Source organism: Ischnura elegans, chromosome 10 (assembly GCF_921293095.1).
Source record: "Ischnura elegans chromosome 10, ioIscEleg1.1, whole genome shotgun sequence".
In the NCBI taxonomy this organism is placed as follows: Eukaryota; Metazoa; Arthropoda; class Insecta; order Odonata; family Coenagrionidae; genus Ischnura; species Ischnura elegans.
Window position 1 is genome coordinate 90,242,989 of NC_060255.1, and position 16,747 is coordinate 90,259,735.

The window sequence follows — 16,747 nt, forward strand, 5'->3', positions numbered from 1 at the left end:
CTGCATCGCAGCGGCGTACATATCCTCGCCCCAAGGTCACCTCACATGGCGACAGCGGGAATCATAAATACGTCACACGGGCTTTGCCCAGCATTCATACTTGCCGTCGCGTTTTCGCGCACTTGGAAATTTTCACTTTTCATTTAATCGCGAAAAATAGATATCGTCATTGGAAAATCTAAAAGCGTGAAGTGCGTACTCCAGGAGTAATAATCTTTCGACTTAGGCAGTGAAAAACCATAAAGGAAACCACCCTATTAAAGAGACGAAGAATTTTTCCCCGAGAAATGGAAAAACTGGTATTTCTATGATGAATCCAACTCCCAAACATCATATAAGAATCACAATTTTATTAAAGGGAAGTCGAAACGTATAATTTTACCGCAAAACCATCCTACATATTTTAGTGGAAATTTTAGGTTGAATATTCTAAATGGCAGCAATCTCTTAGCATCTAAGCATATAGAGTAAGTGATGAATACCTAAACTCAAATTATATTGTCCCTCATGCAGGGTGGTTTCATCCTCGAAGAAGATCTTTTTATTCCCTTTAAATCCTCAAGTGCTCGCATTTCAACCCAAGCCAATATTTCAACGTGCTGTCTCCTCTTACGTAAATAGCTAAAGTTGCTGGAAAGTATGTGCACATAGGTTTCCACGAGTTCCTCGCCAAAGTTAGACGCACGTTTCACACTCTCCGAACTTGAACACTCTTCTAGATTGAGAACCGAATAAAAAAAACTACTCCTCCGTAAGTGAATTCTTGTCGAGCGAGAAGAAAGAGATAGAGTCTAGAACAAATCGTGATTAAATTAAATTACTTTGAATCACCATTCAACTTCGCTAGTGAGAGAGTCAGAAAAAAGAAATAGGGAACTTTCCTCTGCTATTATTTTCGTATTCAATGATGGCTCACTCTAGTGATGGGTCGATTTAACTCTTCAATATCTAAATTTTTGGAATTTAAGTATGAAAGAAAATTTTTTAACCCCTCAATAATAGTCCCACAAACTAAAAAAATGAGGAATCAACTGCGATGTTTAAAAGGAGTCATCACCTTATAGTGACTAGTCTCTTTTTGTGACGTATCACTTGTTCAAAAATCATTCAATCGTATAGTAATTTTCCAGGCATACACTGTAGAGCCTATTTGATATCTGACAGTAATGTAAGTATGAAACTCTTACTTCAGTACTTTCTCATATGTAAAATGTATATATTTACGATATAGAAATATGTCAACTAATGCCTACTCTTTGTTTCCTGAAAGTTTTAAGTTGATAACGTAGGTTTAACACGAGTAAAATTAAGCAAAAAAGAGCAAAATAATATAAAGACCAAATTTTCCCTTAACTGCGGATAAAAATGGAATCATTGGTGTAAATGGTCTTTAGGTATCCTATATCAAAAGTCCAAAAAAAATCCCAGTTGGGGAACATGCCGCCAACTTGCATTTCCTATAAGGCATCCTTTTAAACGATATAACGTCGTATATAGAACTGCTGAATAGACCAGTTTTTCTTAGCCCTGTATGCTAAAATACAGTAAAAATTAAAATACGTCATAATACAGTCACTGTGCTAAATTTGGGAGGCTTCTGAAGTCACTGAAGTATTTAGAGGTTTCACCTTTCAGCCTTTTCCGTAAATCGAATTGAAATAAGTGTACGAATAAAATTATAGCGCATATAAAAAGCATATAACTTATTTCTAAGCATAATTATCTCCAGTATTCGCAAGCTTTAGTGGAAAACCCGAGGGGCCAACACTGTCAAACTGAATTTTAAGAAATATTTATAGTAACATAGTTCCTCAAGAATATTAACCAGTGGCATTGGCTCAACTCAGGATATTGAAAACAATACTTTTTCATATTTCAAACTGTTAATGAGGAAAAAGGTAATACACAATAGTTATGGCTTGATAATACAAGAACATATTTTTTTAAATCATGCTCAAAAACCTTGCCAGCGAGCGTCAGCGCTATTCAGCGCACCGAATACCGGGTTACACATTCACTTTCGGCATATCCTCCCGATGACATGACGAACGTGCATTTGTCACCCATAAACTTTTTCTTATCCGATTAAAGGAAATGGTCAAAAGCTGGTTTTAAGTGCTTTGGTGACCTCAGAATCTTCCCTAATGCAGAGGCGCAATGGTATCCTAAAAGTAAGAATACCATATTAACTGCATTCTGATGAATTTTTAATTGTTGGCTATACGCTAACGAACAGGACCAAGAAAACCCAGTGTCTCAAGTACCGCTTAATATCGAGTTACGTTTAAAAGCACGCGTTTTATGAAATCCAAGATGGCGGCCGATTTTCCAAGATGGCGGCATTTACCCCAAGCGGGATTTTTTTAATTTTGATCAAGGATACCCATAGATCGTTTGAGGGAAGAACTGTGCCGAAAAATCCCTAACGCAGCATTTTAGTCCGCCATCAAATGAACTTGAAATCAAGTCGATTATTGGCACATTCGAAAACTCCTTAAACGTTGGAATCGAAGTGATAAAAATCGGTATCGATACATTCGTTGGATTGACCCAGCACTGTTATCTTCCGTTTTATTTTCCCCTTCTATATTTTCTCTCCCTCGAAGATGGATGTCCTCGTCCAGTTGGCGACGGGAACCGAAAAGAGGTCGACAAATAAAATCGCACTCGGCTGCCAGCCACTCGCCAATATTGGCCGATGGGCCACGTGACGACCGGAATCTCAGAGCCCATCTCCCGAATGGATGGAAGCCTCCCTTCCGTCGCTTTACTTAGAAAGGGGAGGAAATGAGTGGAAAAAAATGAAGGCGCAGATGGCGCCATCAGCATAGCGCGGAGCGACACCTTTTCAGCAGCCCCCACTCCCCGAACGGAGGGCAGGAGTTTTTTTTCTTCATTTTTTTTCTTTGTTTTCGGTCCGATTCACTTTGGTTTCCGAAAGAAAGATGCCGGCCGTTAAAAAGAGGGAATTTTCAAACCGACGCGTCTGGAAAGGCAGTGCGATATTGAAAGTCAAAGAAAGAGACTCCCAGAATTACGGCCCATAAAACTGTAATCTATCTCAAATAAGGCATGAATGCTGTTCCTTCTGAGAGATTTAGAAGTTTTCTTGAGGAATCATAAGTAGAAGAACGTCGCAGGACTGATTTCAGTCAGAAAAAAGAATTTTTTATAACTCTTTCATATTAAAAACTTGGGCATCATGTTACAGTAAAAAGGACTCGATGAATTTAATACATATTGATCAGAATCTCTCACATAAGTTGTTCAATTTTATACACCAAAAAGAAGTTTAACAACGGATTATAATTTTCTGCAAAGACACAGGGGTAAAAAATTGGTGAATACCAGCAGTAGTAACTGAAGTGGAAGATATGAACTTCTACCAGATTAATTAGGAAAGTTTTCCAATACAGCTAATGCAAAAATTAACTAATAAAGCGGATAAATGTCCTATTCCTCATTAATCTAAAAAAATACCAACAAATCAATTTATTGCACTTTAAGGGGTATTAAGATGTTCTAATGTTTCATTAGAAATTCTTTCATGAGACTCAGATTTATTCCGAATATATGTATAGAATTATGTCTATTGTAGAAGATTTTCACGGGTAAATGTCACTACGAAGACATTAGAATATAAGGTTTTTAATTAGTAATTAAAGTGAAGAGTACACAATACGCCCTCTATTCTTATTCAATATAGCACAATTTGTAACTTCAGTTAAAATTACCACCTGACCAATTTGATTATTGTTCTATGTACCATGTAAGTGCAAATTATATTCTCATGCTGAGTCTTTTTGTCAAACGATAATGTCTGGATCATTATAACCAATGAACCCGGATTTTAAAAAATGTACGCCACCGCCGTTTTTTATTCGTTGGTCGGTAAATTACAAAACTTTACCCAAAAATTTCCTCGATTGAATGGACACAATTAAGGGTGGCGAGTTTAATAAAAACAAAGGACGTCTCCGGAAAAGGTTTTATTTTGCCGCTGAAAGGGCAAAAAATATTGAACGGCCGTCAAAATGTCGTCGCCACGAGGCAGATACCCATTTGTAAAGCGACTCAAAGGTATCAATTACTTATTCCGATTGTTTTTGCCGGAGTGCCATCACTTACGAGTGTTTTTGTTGGAATGAGACGAAATGACATTGAAATGACGCTCTCGTATTGATTCTGTCAAGGCAAAGCTAAATTAGCGATGAAATTTAAAAAAAAACATTAGCCGGAATTTTCCGTGGACATTTTATACACGGAATGAAAGTATGAATTACTTCACACGTGGTACGAATGCATGCTTTGTAGCTTATGGAAATGAATTTTAAATTTACGCGTCTAGGATAATAATATTAGTAGAGAAAAAGAGATGCGTTTCTTTGGTGAATATAATGTGGGGCACATGCTACTTTTGGACGCAAATCTGCATTCTATCACTACGAAATATTAGTCAGGAAGTGCATTTTTAATGGCTGCATGGTTTTTTTTGTTGACCTTTTGCTAGCCTTTCCTACATGCGTATGGTTTCCATTATTAAGGTTTTTACGGAACATTTTACTTATCAATGTGGAATTTCTCTGATACAAACCTGTTCGAGTTTGAACATTTTAGCGGTCAATTTTGATAGAGTTTGAAATTATAAGTACTCGGAGAGTAATTAGTATTTCCATTCGATGAAAAACATGATAGATGGAAAATAAAAGTTTCCCGATCATAAAACCTACTTCTGCTGAATATCAACACTTCTCTTCCTAAATTACGGAATCAATACTCCGTAAAAATACTCAAAAATATAAAGAAGTTTCTTAATAAAAGTCTCATTCCAATAATTTAATTGAAACGTAAAAAATTCTCCTAAAAATTAAAAAATAACAATTAACTTTTTTATGATTATTTAGGGTTTTAGATTAACTTTGGATTTACATTTAATAAGATTTTTTTGGCATGTAAGGAATTGCATTGTTATTTTGCTGGATACCCAGTTCTAAAAATATAAGGTTTGTAAGGAACATTTTGCTAATCATTCTGGAATTTCTCTGATACAAACCCATAGAAGCTTGGAAATTTTTATTGCCAATTTCGATAGAGTTTGAAAAATAAAGAGAGACCTTTTTTAATCTGCAAAAACTTTATTTTACTTTATTAAAATCATTATTTATAGGAGATAACGTATCGTTCTGAAGCGTTATCTTTTTTCTTTGGAACCGTGGAAAAAGCGTGGAGCTAATTTCGCAGATCAATGAACGTATTTGATTCCGATACGAGCTTCGAGGGCAGGATGCGGTAATCGATCAACCACTTCAGATCACGTGCCGATCCATCAAATACAACGTTTGCCATGCTTTCACCGGCCCTGCCTGTTGTATATGTCTCAAAGCCATTGTGAATAGAACAGAAAACAGATGGTTGAAGATCTCTTCTATGTGCTGGATAAGATAGATAACTTGAATGAAAACTAGGGTTTAAATTTTTTCCGTGGAGATAGATTCCTTTTGTAATATTAACGGCTATTGGGAAGAGCCGATAATTATATTATTTAAAATAATTTTTTCTTGTTAGAGCTACCATTCAAATGTGGGATTTAATGTAATAATTTTTTTTATTCCATAGAAGAATCAATGAAGATGCTTGATGAAAATTTTTTTAATGTTTCTCTTTCATGGATGTGTACATTTTCAGCATTCATGCCCGCCCATCTGGGCAAACGCTAGGTCTTTTAATATTATTATATTATCTGCTCAAGTTAGTCATTTATTTTGGCTCACTTTAAGCGCGCATAAAAATTTCCCAGGGGTTTCTTCTTCCCCTTAATATTATCACAGACAATTCATTTTTCCCCGTGAGTGCCAACCGATTTTCTAATCACCATGTTGAAATTCCCCAGGCATTTTTGCTCATTTGTCAACAGTTTAGGAAAAAATTATGTCTCAGGTACAAGCGAAGGAAAATATTCAAACACTCTAGGAAAACTTTATCATGCGTGATTTCACCTTTTTAACATATTATTTGACGATTTTATCACAAAACATAAGTTAAGCGATATTTTAAACAAAATATATTATGCTAAAATAAAAGGATAACTGAATTGCTGGAGGAGCGCGTAGCACTCTAAGGGTTAAGGATTACCTACATGGGACATTTTATTAATCACTCTGGACTTTCTCTGATACCAACCCGTATGAACTTGAATATTTTTACAGCCATTTGAGATAGAGTTTGAAAATAAATAAACCCGTGATACACCTTCTTCCGTCGCCTTCCTATTGAGTTATTTTCGGTGAAAAATGGGCGGACTTAACCCTGTCCTATTAGCTGTTGAAGTCTGTTCCTCTGACGATCGCATTACCGCTTCTTCCCTACATTTTGCCGGACTCACCAATGCGGTATTGATTACACTCTCGTAAGCGATTACCTCCATCAATGGACGAATCTTCCTGATCAAGTTATGAACCAAAACTCTCATGACGTCACCAACGCATAGAAAGAGGGTGTAAACTATCGCGGTTTTTTTTATTTTAAATTACTATACATAAATTGCAATGCAATTGCAATGGATTGGAAATCGAACAACGGGTTAAGGATTATATGGGACATCTTATTAGTCACTCTGGACTGGAACCACCCCTATGAACCTGAACATTTTTTTACATCTCTGCTTTCCGGGAATTAAAATTTCCATAGGAATTCAGGAACTTGGATAGCGTAGTGGTCTGCGCAATGGACCGTAAAGACACAGGTCCGCGGTTCAAATCCCGGTCCAGGGGAAACTTTTCTAATGGAAATTTATGTATATAGCACCACCGTTCACCCTGCATGCTTCAAAATATTACACATTTCAAACTACCGACAAAATGGCTGAATCAGAAAGATTTTTTCGTCGTTCCTTATTATTCTCCTTCATCATTACCGAGTTCTTTTAATAAATTGCGACGTCAGGTCTGAAGGGCCGCACCTCCTTATCCAGATCAATTACTCTTCATTACATCTATCCACTTACTTACTTCTCTTCCTCCCCATTTCCCGCTTACACAGCATCTTTCCTTCCAATAAGGTTTTCAGAATCCCCTTGATGATCCGTCTCTGCTTTCATTAACAAACGCAGCGTTCCCTTCCCCTCCAACAGACTCTCTCCTCACCCACCATACCTAGCACTTTATCGCGCCTATTTCTCTCTATCTATTCTCTCTATCTACCTCCTCCATTGTCTTCTATTACGGCAACTCATCCAGTCCCATCTCGTACTTGATTGGCTGCTTTCAGCTTCACTCCCGCGTCTGTTCATCTCAGGCGACGACGTGTTTTGCAAACGTTGCAGTTTGCTTCTTCAGGTCCGAAGTGTAGGACGTGAGTTCTTGATTTGATTGGATATTGAGGTCTTCTGGCTTCTTTTCATCCCTATCTTTACGTATTACGCCCTTGCGCTCGTCATATTTTTAATTATAATTTCGTTACAAGTTTAGGACATCCTACGGTCTACGGAATGTGTCTTTGAAAGTCTTTAAAAGATATGATTTCTTTTATTGCTTCGTTGTCGTTGACTGCAAGTTCGTCAAAATATTTCCTTGTCGTTTTCTTCACAACAGCTCTGGCTGCTGTCACTTTGCTGATTGACTAAACCGCCTGGTTGCTCAATCGTTGTCTAATTTTAAAGATTGACCTTAGGTGTCGTCTTTCAATTGTATCGATCTTATCTTTTGATAGTAGGCCCCACCACGCTGGTTCCGCGTACCGTAAAGTTGACTGTATGAAAGATTTATATATTAGTCAGTTTGTTGCTACCGGCGTGGCGTTAATTTTTAGAATGGGGCTTAAAAACACCCTTTCTCCAATATGTTTGGCAATCATTCTGTCCGGTTGGTGGCTCATGTTAAGTTTCCGATCGAACTCGACACCGTAGTGTAGGATGCACGGTAATCCCCGTAGCCTGCAGCAAGCTCCGAACTGTGCCGCTCGTTCGAAAAATCGATCTTAATTTCGGCGTCGCAGGTGGTCGCAATTCTCCTTTTGGTATCATACTATATAGGTTTTGTTGTAAATATATCGAGGTAACTCGGTGATGCTTTTTTTATAATCCTACACGAACATAAAATTTCGACGAAAAACAGGGTCCGCCATTTTGTATCGTATCGGCCACAAATAATACCACTGAGTCGTGAAAGTTGCCAAGAATTAGCAATAATTTACCGCATAATAATATTGTAAATTTTTGTTTCCATTGAATCACTACAGAAGGTGTGGCATTAGTTTTAATATGATGAATTGCGAAAAAAAATTCAATTGGGGCAATTTTTGGGAAATTTGTTCAACTTTGAGGCCTAGTAATTTGTTAAAAAATTTACTTACTTACTCCCAGGGCCATACATATCTAAGTAGATATTTGGCCGCACCAACAATCCTCTTCCATCTATCTCTATTTCCTGCGTCCTCCTCGGTCGCTCCTAATCGTTCCAGGTCTACCTTCACTTGGTCCCACCACCTTCGCCTTGGTCTTCCTCTTGGCCTTCTTCCTTCAGGATTCCTCATTATAACTTGTTTTAAATGATTAGTGTCCTCTCTTCTCAAAATGTGCCCAGCCCATCTAATTCTTCTACATTTAAACTCGCACACTACATCTGGATCCTTGTATAGCTCTCTTAATTCTCTATTGTGTTTTCTCCTCCACTCTCCTCCTTCAGAGATTGGTCCATATATTTTCCTAAGGATCTTATTTTCAAAAACAATTAATTTTCTTTCTTCCTTTTTATCCAGTTTCCAAGTTTCACTTCCATATAACAGTACGGGTCTTATGATTGTTTTATATATTCTGATTTTAGTAGTGTGTGATAGTAATTTTGAGGACATGAGTTTGTTGCAGGCGTAGAAGCATCTGTTAGCCAGATCTTGTTAAAAAATTTACCTATGAAAAATGTTTTGCGTCAAAAACTGCACTGATTTACTGACAACAACTGAGCAAAGTTTTTCGCACTCAAAAAAATCGATGTTGAGGTTTTGTCCAGCTTTTTTCGATTTCAGCCCACTGTGGGCCGGTTCGTTTCGGTTCGCTTTCTTGTTTTCGCTGAAAACTCGTTTCCAAGAGCTGGGCAGTGTGTGGCCATCTTCTCCATTGAAATCATTTGGGTTTTTCTTCATTTCAATGGCTTCTCTGATGAATATCGGATAATAGCGTCTTTCTTTTTTGATCAATCTTGCTTCTTCCCTTACGTGGCTGAAAATACGGAAAAAATCACGAGAATACTCGGGAGACACGATGTGGTGATCAGATACGCCTCCGTCACCAAGACAGCGGATTTACTCATCAATAACAAATACAAACTGCCCGAAAGCATCCACGAAGGAGTATACGAGGTGAAGTGTGACTGCGGCCAGGTATTCATCGGCCAAACGTGTAGAGCTCTTAGATGCCGCCTTCAAGAGCACCGGAGAGCCATTAAAAACAGGCAGTTTCGTACCTCAGCCATCGCCGAACACACATGGAGCGGACCGAAACACAATGTAAATGTGGAAGAAGCTAAACGCCCACCTCTCTGCAGCGTGAAGCGCAATCTGACTTTTCACTAGCTTTTCCAGCTAACTCTTAAACAAAGATCCGCTCATTAGCTATTTCCTATTCATGAAAATATCCTTTCCCAGCCAATTCCATTCTTTATGGCCTTACTAATGAGTCCGTTTTCCCCCACTTTACTTCTCAAGTTTGTGACAACCTACCTTTATTTTGAGCATTGCATTCATGTCTCGCGATGCTTTACGAAACCGCTTCGGTGTTCTAGTGATTACTCTTCCAGACATGTTGTTCACTCTCCATCGGGCTTTTCTTTAGTATTTTCTTTTAACACGGAAATCATATCAATCATCAGTTGCTTCCTAGGCATGGACACCTTTACAAATACAACTGTCTTCCGGAGATATTTACAATCAGAATCATCATTTCCCTTATATGCTGCCCAAACAGCTATATGATTCGAATTTTTTTCAATACGATGATTCATCACTTAGGCAAAAGAAACAAATTCGCTTTCACAGGAGTGGTTACGTTGATTACCTACTATAACGTATTTTTTTACTGGTGTCAACGACCCCATACTACATTAACCTTAGCCTAGTACCCATCTAAGCGCTCCCGTGAACCTTTAAGAGCAAACTGGTAGCCACAGAATAAAACTTTGCTGGGAGAAGTTATACTATTAATGTCCTGCCCAAACGGTCAAGCCGATCATATCGCCTTAGTCTCAGACCATCCCTCTATGTTGGAAAATTATGGCTGAGAGTAGACGGTCTACTTTAAGATAGATCATTTTCAGATTCCGAATTGATCGTGTGTATAATTAAATTAAAAATGCTTCCGTCTGATCACGCTGATGATGGTAGACATTGAAAACGTCAAAATAAATATCAATGCTCTCCAAAAAGTTAACCTTCTTATCGATTCAAAATAAACTGATTCATAAAACTTATGTCAGCGTCTTTAAACAAAATACATTTCTAGTGCAATTATATTTACTGTCAATAAATTCAGTTCTTCGGCCTATCACTGAGGTAACGAAAACCGATGTCACGCATGCGTGAAAACTTAAGCTCATGGCGAAAATAATATGAGAAAATACTTCAAATCGACGTTGAGTAAAGATTTATTTCAAAATTATATCAATAAAATGTGGTATATTTCTGTATTTACCAGGCCTAACTTTTTCAAATAAATTTTAGAAAAAAATCTCGAATATGAAATCATTCCATCTTTGCCAACTGTTAATGCACCATTGTAGCCCCTCTTGTAGTATCTCTTTTGATCCCTATATAAGCTCTTAAGCTGTGAATGTAGTGATTTTGATCGCATTGACAAGCATATTTTCGCTGGAACAGAGTTATCATTCCCTTATCGGAAAAAATCGGAGTGGAAAACGCGGAAAGAAACGATGACAAGATGAAAAAATAAAGCATTCACCAAACCAGCACAATAATATCTTCACCTTCTATTTTCACAGGAAAAGCCGAAGCTGGACCCGAGCCTGGTGGAGCACAATTCGCTAATCCGAGCCGCCATTCCAATTCTGCCGATTCCGCTTGCCTGGCTCTGCCTCCTCGCCAACACTGTCATGCCGGGAAGTGGTAAGTCTTGTAACGGTGACTGATCGAAAAAAGGACCTATAATTGACAGTCAATATCGGTATAAAAATGGAGAATATAATATGTTAGTTTGCTAAATTCCTTATACAGGGTTGATTGTTTGAGGCGTAACTTGGTGAAAGAGATTCATTATTAAATTAAAAAGAAGAACTTTGTGCTTTCACATTACTATTTATTCACAAATTTACGACCATGGTTTCAACGTTAGACTTCATCATCAGGTGAACTCTACAGAGGTCCATCACATCCTTTTATACCAGGATAGGAGGGGATAAAAGGATGTGATGGACCTCTGTAGAGTTCACCTGATGATGACGTCTAACGTTGAAACCATGGTCGTAAATTTGTGAATAAATATTAATGTGAAAGCAAAAAATTCTTCTTTTCAATTTTCTATATAGGGTGTTTCAGGAGGAACCTGTTCTAATTCAGGAGGGGGTTGGGGAGACAATTTCAACATTTTTGGTACATAAACATGGGGTCGCAACCAGGGGCGTAGCCAGGAATTACGTTCGGGGGGGGGCAAAACCATGGGGGGAAATAAAAAAAACGGGGTACTATGTATTGGCTTTTAAACCAATTTTAACACTTTTCATTATCGAAAAAGCTTCATTTGTAAAAGAAATATTTTGTAAATTCATGATTTTTCAATGATTATTTCATTTTATGAGCACAAATTATTGAGATTTTATACTTCGGGGGGGGGGTCTGGAACCCCTGGACCTCCCCCCTCGCAACGCCACTGGCCGCAACCCTTTAATTACTCACTTATGGCAACGCAAACGTTTTTATGGATGCATTTTCCAGTTTCCATGAAAACTTTTTTTCTTTGGTATCCATTTTCGACATTTTATTTGACATTCAAAGGACGTTAAGTATTTAGGGTTATACGAAAACGTGCGATTATAATTGTGTGAAATAATTCATGTTTGAGCTTAATTAAACAAGAGCTTTGAGCGAGTATCAACAATACGACGGTGTAATCTCACCCATTTTTAGGTTGTTTTGGGGAATTATAATCACAAAGTTTCATCCAACATTAATTATTTAATGTCCTTAAAAATGCAGAGTATCGAAATAATGCCGGAAAGACCGGATACCCGCAAGAAAAACCGTGTTCGTGGCAACTGTAAAGTGTATACAAATAAATGTTTGTCTTGCCATAGCTCAGTAACATTTTTAAATGAATCGTTTTTTCGGGTCTAAGTGTATAATCCCATTTACACCTTTCATATCTCTGGAGTTTCAATGACACATTCAGTTCATGCCATTTGATTGGAGCACACCAAGACTGGTACAGATGAATACCATCTCCGTACAAAATTAAGGCCCTAGCAGATTTATGAATACTTATGATACTTCAATTCCAGTCTTAGAAAAGCTACTCAGTTTAGCCAACTAGTTCCCGTATAAAATACGAATTTCCCATGCAATATCTCGATTTATGTTTTTACCTAATTTCCTGTACCTAATTTCATGGCTGAAAATATTTCAAATTAAAATCCCAAGCATTACTTCCAGAGTTCTAAGCTTAAAAAATTGGAGTTGGTACAAGCCCTCAAACTTTCAACATGGGTCGGTGACTCCTCCAAATTACGCAACTTAGACTTTAATTCAAACTTTTTCCACTTCATCCTCTCCTCTCAGTTAATTAACAGGCTGTCAAAACCTTCTTAAAACCTAATTAACAGAAACCGCGACATGGGGATTGCATTGAGTGAGGAAAATCCGGAGGGGAACGAGCATAAAGATTTTTTTTAACCCACAAAGTGCCTACGCAGCAGTCTAATCACAATCTTTAAATTTCATGGGAGCTAGATAAAAAACTATTTGCGATAAAAATGAGGAATTTAAGCTTTTAGGAAGAGAAAAATTAAGTTCTTACTAACTCGCACGAGAGGTTTCACGAAGTAAAGCCTGAAGTTATCAGTTATACGTTGCTTAGAAAATATAGTTTCCTAAAAAAGACAATAATAATTGTTGTAATTGGGGGAGACGAATGCAACTTAAAATCAATGCTCAAAGAGCCTTATTCCATGAATATGTAAATTTGGTGAGGCTAATTATGCGCGTTTAATTTTGGCCAATGTTTAAAGTTGAGTTTCACTTAGAAAGACTGTAAAAAGCCGGTACTTTTTAGTTCCTGGACTAATTTATACATTTACCCAGAAAGGTAAAATTTTTCAACCTTATTAATCAAAGCGAAATTTAACAAGGAAAAAATGGAGCCAATGTCATGAAAATAGCTAATTGGGTATGGTTTTCACAAGAGTTCAAACTAGTGGTATACTTTTGGTACGGACAGTAAGCTTTCTCTTCACTTTAGTAATGTTTTGTGCCCTCCGGGTGTAAAATAAAAAAGAGATGGGCAAATTAGAGACTAAGTGAGCAGTACAAAAAAAGGAAAAATTTAATTTCTTGATATCCTGATGTAATCGTCATTAAACAAGATAGAATCTCCTAAATCGTATAAAATATGCAACAAAGATGTGACATGTGAGCCCTAGAAGTATAAGAGAAGAAATAACTCCATTAAATTCTGGAGCTTTGAGCGCTTGCTAAGATTCTGATGGGTTAAATGCAATTCCTCTAAGAGATGGGGAAAACGCGCTCGCGCTAAAATTTGAGTCAGAGGAGAAGTAAAGTTCATTAGGCACTCACGTACGTGAAAGAAATCTGCCATCAAAACATATGACAGTCCTAATACCTACCACTTTAATCCTAAATTGACGCTAGCAATAAAAGATAAAGAGCATGTTTTCTCATCCTTATTGAAGATAAATGGTCCAAAAAGATCGGTTTGAAAATTTTAAAACTGAAAAACTACCAACTCTAAAGTATGAGTTTATCTACAGTACTCTAAATATTGCAGTAAAAGTTGAAGAGCATAATTTCTGATTTTTACCAAATATGAGATATGAAGAGTCAAGAGACGGCTTTGCAAATTTTTAAACGTAAAATCTCTATAGCTTATAAAAATTGAATTTGCAAAAAAGGTGACGCAGGTATTTTTAAATTTTAGATATAGATAAAAGGCCCAAAAAATCAAATTCCCAATTTTAATAGATTACAATCGGTTTTGCAAAATTTTAAACGCAAATTCTTGATATTATTAGGTTATAAACAACGGTTTTGCAATGAAAAATGATATGCGCATTTTATCATTCTTACTAAATGTAAAAAGTCCAAAAAATTAAATTTCCCCAAAATAATAAATTGCAAACAGTTTTTCAAATTGTTAATAACACAGATCCGATGCAAAAAATAAAGATGAAGTAATTTAGAGGAATGGGCTCACGTTTCACAGCACTTAAGAAATGCAACAAACTTGAGCGGCGCTATATGAGGCGGAAAATTGCCGCCAGAGCATCATCGCCTCTACGTGTAACGTAGGAGGCAACAAACTTTCCTATCGCTCTCACAAATCCTACGATAAAGTCGAACCATTCAACTGACGTCAACATGAAGAAAGAAATTCACTATACCATGAGCCTCAGAAAAGACTGCTTGTTGTCGCGACAAGTCCAACTCATTTTAAGGATACTCCAAAACTACTTCCACGAAATTTGCACTCAAGGCTATGAATCAATCCACGTAGAATTTCGTTGGAGTATTCATCGCTCTTTTTGTCCGCGGAAAGACCTCTCTTCGCACGGCTATGATACCTGCCTGAGAGGTTCGCTTTAGTGAGAGGGTAAGTGGGCCGATATACCATTGACCCGGCGTTCTAACTTGCTCGTACTCAAGAGGCAGAACTATGCGCGTCTCTGCGGCGAACGAGAACTCAGTTCCGCGTGGGCAGGCGGCGGAAGTTTGGAGCTGCTACTAATTTGCGCTGCTGGAGAGGGTGTGGGAAGTTCTCAGCAGTGATTGATCGGCTTGAGATAGAGTGAGACGTTGGTGTAGGGAGGCGGGCGCCAGGGGTAAGGGGACGGCATCCTAGTTAGCGCAGTTAGCGATCCCCATCAGCCCCAAAGGAAGCGCTCGAATCGGAGTTTAAAGGGGTCAAATCGATACGCATTCGCATAACACTTTTGAACGAACAGATACGCAATTTGTGCATCAACGATACGGATAAGGTGAAGTGACCAAATCTTGGAAGAGACAAAGCGGGACACATAGCGTACCTAAGCATTTTCACGCGCGAAATTTTTGGGGGAGGGTATTTAAATTTTAAACGTTGCCCTTTAAAATGGTCAGGTGATTTAACTATGGGAGACTTTCAAACATTCACTTAATTGTGTTGTTTACGGTTAACTACATGTAGAAATTACAAAAAGGACACTAACGTCGTAAATGTCGGATACCAGTTTTTCCCCCTCCATATTCTTTCGATTCAGTATCAGGATAGGGACAGTAAGATAGCTCACTAGCAACATTAGTGGCATAATTATTTATTATGCATTGTTGTTTTTTTGTCAGGGCAACAAATTTCTAAAAGGACGTAAAATAAAAGTTTCAGTATTTCACACAGATGCAAGTCAAAAAACAGGACATTTGCCTGTTTCAGGGAACATCGCGGGGACACCGGGACAAGCGTTCTGAAAACGGGACTGTCCCGGGTAAACTGGGACGTATGGTCACTTTAGATAAGGGCTGGTGTGGTAGTAAAGCATTTAAAAGATGCTTCGTTTCTTCGCTCAACCGGTCATATTTTGATTTCAGGAGAAAGAAGGATCAACAACTTTGCTATTTCCACATGGTAATTTATTGAGACCGACCATGATTTCGTTATAGAGTAACATTATCAAGGTAACATTATCAACAGAGTAACATTATCAACTTGATATCATCTTGATAATGTTACTATGTAACGAAACTATGGTCGATTTCAATAAATTACCCCGTGGAAATAGCAAAATTGTTGATCATTCTATTCCTGAGATTATGGATTTCCACCAATTTACCCCCGCTACTATCAATTATATTTTGATTACTTTTTGGGGATTACTAACTCATAATTTACGCTGTTATCTAAGATTTCTCAGGGTGCATAAAATTTGAAAATTTTACCCCAGAAAAATATCTTCCGTAAGATTTTCTTGCTTATTTTACAAAAAAATGTTAACAAGTGAATACGTCATACGGTATGAAAATTTCCTCGGTAATACGCAGGAAAACAGACCAGTTGAGCAGCATAGATGTGTCCCCTTGAGAATGGCAGTCATTTCTTCATACACTAGTAGTCCTTGGCGCTTTGAATAAATAAATTAAATTTGCGTTTTTCCACAGAATGTTTTTTTTTTAAACACAACCATGGTTTCGACGGTTTAAGTCATCTTCTAGTAGAAACTATGGTCGTGTTTTAATAAAATATTCTGTGGAAAAACAAAGCTTAATTTATTCATTCAAAATGTTCAGCAAAATCAACAAATTATCGCCGGAAACCATCAAATTACTTGTCGTTTATTCTAATTGTTATTAACAATTACTAATTGGTCGCAAACTCAAAGAAATCAGCGACTTCCGCTACGATTGTCACCCTATCTTCTCAGCGCTAGTTAATGGTCGCTGCATTCCAACCCTAAGCGACGTAATATCCGGTATTAGTGCATGATCCTTTTGCCCCATCTAGCAACCAGCCGCAATTCTGATCGCAGTTCCTTCCTCCGAGTTGCTG

The 16,747-nt window shown here is 37.6% G+C and overlaps 1 protein-coding gene across 1 annotated transcript in view; it reads left to right on the plus strand.

The window, feature by feature from the left end:
• Positions 1–16,747, plus strand: part of LOC124167207 — an 88,540-nt gene that overhangs the window by 33,634 nt on the left and 38,159 nt on the right. The window contains exon 4 of the mRNA XM_046545055.1: positions 10,986–11,109. Within this exon, the coding sequence (XP_046401011.1) occupies positions 10,986–11,109 (124 nt within the window). The remainder of the gene's footprint in view (positions 1–10,985; positions 11,110–16,747) is intronic.